The sequence below is a fragment of the Ceratotherium simum genome, chromosome 9, assembly GCF_057802395.1.
Source record: "Ceratotherium simum simum isolate JZ-2026a chromosome 9, ASM5780239v1, whole genome shotgun sequence".
NCBI lineage: Eukaryota > Metazoa > Chordata > Mammalia > Perissodactyla > Rhinocerotidae > Ceratotherium > Ceratotherium simum.
This window is the reverse complement of record NC_141908.1, coordinates 60,075,191-60,082,393: the sequence shown is the minus strand read 5'-3', so window position 1 is coordinate 60,082,393 and position 7,203 is coordinate 60,075,191. Positions and strand designations below refer to the sequence as shown.

Here is a 7,203-nt window from a genome sequence, read left to right as displayed (position 1 = left end):
GTTGATACGTGTTTTGGATAGTTTAAGGAAAATACCTCACTTCTGACTAGTAATCAGAGACTAAGTCCCTCTGAGGCCTGTAGGCGCAATGAGGCGAGCCACCCAGGCCCCGGAGGGACCAGAGGACGTAAATAATAAATAAAAGAGCCCAGGCAGGCCAGGCTGGGGAAGCCCGGCGCTAAATCACTCCCCAAATCACAGCCACGTTGTGCTCTATCCAATAGCTCTAAGCGATTTGTGGGGTTGGGGGTTGGAATCAATTTTTTTTCTGTTCTCGCAGGTGCAATATGAATCAATTATCTTAATTAAGATTATGCCGCAAGCCCAAGAGATTTGGGGAGGACGGGTTTTGCGCTCAGGGCGACGGCGAGGCATTTTAATAGCTTCTCTCTTGCTCCCAGCTCTCCCCCGCCGCCTGCCTGTCGAGCCCGGGCAGCTCCAGCCTCTGGCAGGACCCAGGCGCCCAGTGGCCTCCCTGGAGGCGGAGGCACAAACCCGGCGCCCAGTTCGCGATCGGACGGAACTGGCAACAACCCCCTCCGGTCTCCCAAGGGTCTCTGAGCTGCGGGGCCTATGAGGGATCTACAGCTCTCCCCTCTAGGATCTTGTGGCCCCAGCGCCCTACGATCTCTCCCGCCCCTTAGTTCTCCACCACTTCCCGCTTCTGGAACATGCCCAGACCAGAACACCCCCCTTCCGGGAGGGGCAGGGACAGGACGCGGGCGCCGCTCGAGGTCGGTGGGGCCGCCCCGGCCACACTCGATTCTTTCATTGAGCGCAAGCCTCCCTTTGCAAGAGCGAGCATCTGTTTCCCCGAGAAACAGGTCACCGCCAGGGACGCCTGCCTGGCCCCTGCTCTTTATCTTGGCCCTGTGAAAGCGTCGACACCGCTGCCCCCGCCAGCTACACGCTTTCCACCCCCTAGGTCCCGGCCACACGCCTCCATCCCTCCACCCCTACGCACACACACTGTGCCACACGCCTCCTTCCCCCCATCCTCCACGCCCAGGCGACACTCCCCTCACCCCCGACCACACGCCTCCTCCCGTCCCCCTTCCCGCCGGCGCTCCGGCTGCCGCTGTAACGGCCGGGACCGCCCGGCCCGCGCCGCGCGCTCCGAGCGGGGACCCGGGGGGCGACAGATTTGGGGCATTGCTCGAGGGCAGTGAGTCATGAAAGAGGCTTTTGTTGCCCGCGCGTGCGGTTCGCGTGCCGCTCAGCAGCCTGCAGCGCCCAGTGGGGCCCGGAGCTGGAGGAGTACCGCTAACGGGCAGCGGGCGCAGAGAGCGAGAGAATTTAGGGAATCGGGAGGGGAAAAGTGTGCAACCGTCGAAACAAAGTCCAAAGAAGAAGAAGAAAATAAGGAGGCGGGGCGGGGCCGCGGCGACAGTCCTCTGTACTGAGCCCTGCTGCGCCTACAGTCCATTCTCTCCCAGCGTTCTGGTCGCCGGCGTCCTCTGGCCTCACTTTCTCGCCCAGTCCCTCTTCCAACAAAAAGCGCCTCAGTCTAGGCCTCATCTGGACGCCTCCTTTCCGGGCCTGACTACGCGGCTGCGGCCTCCCAGAGTCCCGCGGGCACTCTCTGCGCGTCGGGATGCCGGCGCTGCGGGGTAGACAGTCCCCGCGCGCGCCAGTACCCGAGAGCTGCGGGCGGGGAGGCTCAATGAGCCACGGCGTGACCGAACCTCGCCAGGTCTCTGGAACATCCCGGAATGGCCTTTTCTTTGTACAAATCTCCAGGCCTGGGCGAATGATGGGCAGTGGGATTAGGGGTGAATTTATCAGAAGGACAGGGAGAGAACGGGTCTAATAATTCCCGCACTTGGCGCATTTGAGTCTCGGCTGGAGAAACACCCAGGGTTCCTTCCCTCCCCAGGAACGTCTGGCTCAAGAAGAATCTCCTGTATTCCACAGGATGTGGCAAACTGGGGACGTTTCCGCTTCTCGGGTGGGGGGGGGGTGGAGGAGCTAGGCCACCCCCGGGCCTTCAGGTAGCTGGAGCCCTCTTCCACTCCGTCCCCAACATCTCCCCTAAGACTGAGAAATGAGCCAGGGACAGTTCCACATCCCGGCTGCACGGTGGGCCGGCTGCTGGGAGAGCGGCAGCATTGCCGCAAGTGTGCTCAGACCTTCGAGTTATGGACCGGCCTCTGCAGACTATTACTTCGATGGCCCTCGAGTTTTAACCCATCACTGAAGATACAGATTGTACAGGGGTAAAAACTGAGAACAAGCCCCTGGGTGAATTCTTTTATCCTCCTCTACGCTCTCTGTACACCGACGAGTGACCACAAAAAGCAAAAACTCCGTGCAGTTCTGCTCTGGAAACTCAGCACGATTCACGTCAGGCTTTGGGCAATGGGTCGAGTCATATACCCCTTTCTTCTCCTTTCAGATTTGCGCTGGACGGGGAAGACTTCGTCCGACGCCTTCTAGACACCAGCGATCTCGTTAGGACCCTCTCTCCCTCGCCACTGCATCGCCCGCTCCGGTTCTCCAGCCGCTCAGCCCTGACACTGTTTGCAAACTCAAGGGGCTTTTAGAGAAATTGCCTTTAAATAAGCAATTCAAGTTAGAAGTATTCCTTGCAAAAGGCTATGGGTCTGGAAAGGGATAAGGGGTTAGTTAACGGAGGATTAGAGGCGAAGCTGGCGGAGACAGAGTGAACAAGGAAGGGATCAGGCTAACTTTTTTTTTTAATGTGTCATTCTGGAACATGCCTTGGTGGGAATGAGTGAATAAAGAACGGCCATTTAAACACAAGTATGGCTCCTTCGGAATTAGTCGGGAAGCTCTGTAGTTTTTGCTTGACCCGCAGGTGGAGGTCGAGCAAGTCAGAATCTTTGAGGTCTGGAGGAGTGGTGGCCCCGTCAGCCCTTCCCAGAGTTATGCTAATGGCTTTTCTCGAAAGAGGAGCTAAGAGATCCATTTAGTACAGTCTCCTTGCATCCTCCCCTTGAAAAGGCTTGTCTGAACCAGGTACCTATTTACAAGCCTGAGAGTGGGGACTAAAAGGGCAAGGCAGCCTGAGGCAGGGAACCAGGGGCTTCTGGATGAGGGCATCCTTTGCAACAATCTAACGGCCTTGGTTAAAAGACAGAATGCAAGCCTCGGAGAGTCCCCCAGCTCTCACGCAAGAGAGCTCCGAGGCCAATGGAGCCAAGGCCTGAGCGCAGGGACTAGTCGCTTTGAGGACAAAGTCCTCTAGGGGGAAGGGGAACCGACGTAGTGAAGGTCTCCAGGGACAGGGGTACCTGACGGTCAGGGCACGCCAGGCTGCCTGTATGGGGGGGGGCGGGTAGAGTGACAGGTACAAACTTTCTATTCTGGAGGGGCTGGAAGTGGGCGATCCAGTCAAGGAGGCTGGAGGACTAGTCTCGAAGCTGCGTTTACAGATGAAGCCGTTTTTATATGGCGTATATGTTTGCTTAAGGGGCTGTTGGAAATTAGGAGAAGCCACCCTTTGGCGCCAATGAGCAAAGCGTCTGCCAACCGGGAGAAGCCAAGAGATGGGCACGTCGGAGAGGGCAGGGAGTCCTGGGCACGAGCCCAGGAGGCCAGTGTCTGGGCTAGGAATCGAGAGGAGTCAGAAGGCTTCACTGCGCGCCTCTGTCTCCCCGCTACTGCCTCCTTCATCTCTGCCCTACTTCCCGCCCCAACGCGGGCCACTCACTCTGATCTAATCTCAGTCAACGTTAGCTTTCCCGCTCCCTTCCCTCAAATCTCTTCCCTCCTCCCCCTGCCCTCTCGCCCCCTCTCCCTTATGCCGCCTGAAAGGGTTAATCTCTCCTGCGGGTAAAAACAGGTCCGCGGAGTCTCTAACTGGCGACAGATGGGCCACTTTCTTCTGGCCACAAAGGGGCCGGAATGGAGCGCTCTGCGGCATACAAATGGACAGGTCACGTGGTTCCCGGCTCCTGGCTAGACCAGGAGGACCATATGGCGCATGCCGGGGAGGAAGGAGAAAGGGCGGGGGTAGGGGTGGAGGAGAGGGGAGCTGGAGTCGGAAGAGGGTGGGAGAGGAGCAAGGCTGAACTAGCTGGGGGATGGGGGTGGGGGCAATGCGGGGGGCAGCGCACAGCCTGGACGCGTGCGCAGGCGCAGGGCACGGGGACCTGCTAGCGGCTCAGCTCCCGGCCCCGCCCGCACTCAGCATCACCAACTCGTCTATATAACCTGAGCGCCCGCGCGGCTGGGACACGAGGAATTCTCCCCACGCAGAAGGTACGGCGTCCGGAGGCCCCAGGGTTATGAGACCATCACTGCTCAGGACCTACTAACAACTACAGGTAATTACAATCCTTTCGTTTTTGCTCAGGGATAAAAGCAGTAATTGAAATTAGACTCGATGTACCTACATATTCTGTATGTGAGCGTTTGTGAGCGTGTGTATGTGAGACATTCCTCCTTATAATTGCAGGCAAGTACGCACACATTTTGACTTGCATCACTCAAACACCCACTGCAGGCTTTCTAATTAAAAAAAATTGTTTTAATTCTTTTGTTTTTTGGAGTATTAGGAGCATATTTGGATTTTTTATAATGCACAGCAACTCTAGGATTATTTGCTAGTGGTGATTTGAGAGTCCTGAAAGCAAACAACTACTTCACTTTCTCACTTCTTCAGTCAGGGGGAAAAAAAATCTTGTTACCAAGATTTACTTTGTGTGCATGTATTTTATGCACATTGGAAGGGCAAAGATATTTTTTCAGTGAATGAAAGGGATAGCGATACCTTGAGTAGACACACCCCGGAAAATAAATCGGATTGAGAGATAGTTTAGTTGAGAGGGGGAAAAAATGTGGAGAAAGGGAGACGACCCTACTCTTGCTACCTGTTACTGCTCCAGAGGCGGCCAAGTCCCCAGAAGCCACTGGCTGGCAGAAGCCAGAAATTCAGTCGTCTCACTAAAGGCTTTTTATTTTCCTTATTAGAAGCGGCAACTTCGCCATTGCCAATCGCTGACCATTATAATTACTCATCTTTTAAAGGGAGGTTTGAGGCGAACTTTGAAAAGCCCCAATAAAGAACGGGCGGCCCTTTCAATGGGCTGTTTATTAGAGAGGAGCCTTCCGCACCTGATCCCCAGCGCGTGGAAGAGGGCTCTGCGCCGCACCCCCAGCCCTAGCCGTGTAGCGAGCGCTTTTATACAGGGTGGAAATTCAGCAGAGGGCGAGGGGCCGGAGGTGAGAAAAGAAAGGCAAGGGTGGGATGGAAGACCCGTGCCCACTTGTGTTACCAAATGTTTCGTTGATGCTGAAATAATTTGGTGGAAACTACTTTTCCTCTGCCATGCGTTTGCTCTTCAATCTCCGGCTAGTATAATCTTCTTAAACATCACTGGTAGCGTTAGTAAATTACGTAACGGCTCTTCAACTTGAATCGCTAAGTACCAAGACGCCAGGCCAGAGATGGGAACAGAATTGCGATTTTCAGACTCATCACTTTTGTGGAGTTGTGAGTGACTTTGAACTCCTGCAGGTAAACATGAAGTCGCAGAAATGTACGCTTTCTTTCGCACATATTATCCTGCCGGGTAATCACCGTAAACACACTTAATCACTAGAAAACATACACACTAAGTATACATATACACATATTCACTGTCTCCCCCACCTCCAGCCCTGTCCTGTCTCCTACGTATCAGGGGGGCACACACAGGAGATTATAAAACACTGTATTTAACTTTTCCTTAGGGGCATCCATTTTGTAATGAGCCGGTATTTCTCCTCACATCCATTTCTACAGGGTTAGGGAGTGGGAAACGACATGTAGTTTTTGAATGTAGCACTTTTCTTCTTTTCTTTCTGTTTTCCTCTCTCCTCTATTGAATGTAGGAAACCGAAATATGACCAAATCGTACAGCGAGAGCGGGCTGATGGGCGAGCCTCAGCCCCAGGGTCCTCCAAGCTGGACAGACGAATGTCTCAGTTCTCAGGACGAGGAGCACGAGGCAGACAAGAAAGAGGACGACCTCGAAGCCATGAACGCGGAAGAGGACTCACTGAGGAACGGGGGAGAGGAGGAGGACGAAGACGAGGACCTGGAAGAGGAGGAAGAAGAGGAAGAGGAGGACGATGATCAAAAGCCCAAGAGACGTGGCCCCAAAAAGAAGAAGATGACCAAGGCTCGCCTGGAGCGTTTTAAGCTGAGGCGCATGAAGGCCAACGCCCGGGAGCGGAACCGCATGCACGGGCTGAATGCGGCACTGGACAACCTGCGCAAAGTGGTGCCCTGCTACTCCAAGACGCAGAAGCTGTCCAAAATAGAGACCCTACGCTTGGCCAAGAACTACATCTGGGCTCTATCGGAGATCCTGCGTTCCGGCAAAAGCCCTGATCTGGTCTCCTTCGTGCAGACGCTCTGCAAGGGCTTATCCCAGCCCACCACCAACCTGGTTGCAGGCTGTCTGCAGCTCAATCCCCGGACTTTTTTGCCTGAGCAGAACCAGGACATGCCCCCGCATCTGCCTACAGCCAGCTCTTCCTTCCCGGTGCACCCCTATTCCTACCAGTCTCCGGGTCTGCCCAGCCCGCCCTACGGTACCATGGACAGCTCCCACGTCTTCCACGTCAAGCCGCCGCCGCACGCCTACAGCGCTGCGCTAGAGCCCTTCTTTGAAAGCCCCCTGACTGATTGCACCAGCCCTTCCTTTGATGGACCCCTCAGCCCGCCGCTCAGCATCAATGGCAACTTCTCTTTCAAACACGAACCGTCCGCCGAGTTTGAGAAAAATTATGCCTTTACCATGCACTATCCTGCAGCGACCCTGGCAGGGGCCCAAAGCCACGGATCAATCTTCTCGGGCGCCGCTGCCCCTCGTTGTGAGATCCCTATAGACAATATTATGTCCTTTGATAGCCATTCACATCATGAGCGAGTCATGAGTGCCCAGCTCAATGCCATCTTTCACGATTAGAGGCACATCAGTTTCACCATCCCTGGGAAACGAGCCCACTGTGCTTACAGTGACTGTGGTGTTTACAAAAGGCAGCCCTTTGGGTACTACTGCTGCAAAGTGCAAATACTCCAAGCTTCAAGTGATATATGTATTTATTGTCGTTACTGCCTTTGGAAGAAACAGGGGATCAAAGTTCCTGTTCACCTTATGTATTATTTTCTATAGCTCTTCTATTTTAAAAAAATAATACAGTGAAGTAAAAAAAAAATGCACCACAAATTTGGTGTAGCTGTATTCAGAT

General features: G+C 54.4%; 1 protein-coding gene across 1 annotated transcript; it reads left to right on the top strand.

The window, feature by feature from the left end:
* Nucleotides 1-5,849: 5,849 nt before the first annotated feature.
* NEUROD1 (neuronal differentiation 1) lies at nt 5,850-6,920 on the top strand. Its single transcript, XM_004426697.3, has one exon. It carries the CDS (start codon nt 5,850-5,852, stop codon nt 6,918-6,920), a length of 1,071 nt encoding a protein of 356 aa, XP_004426754.1.
* The last annotated feature ends 283 nt before the right edge of the window (nt 6,921-7,203 follow it).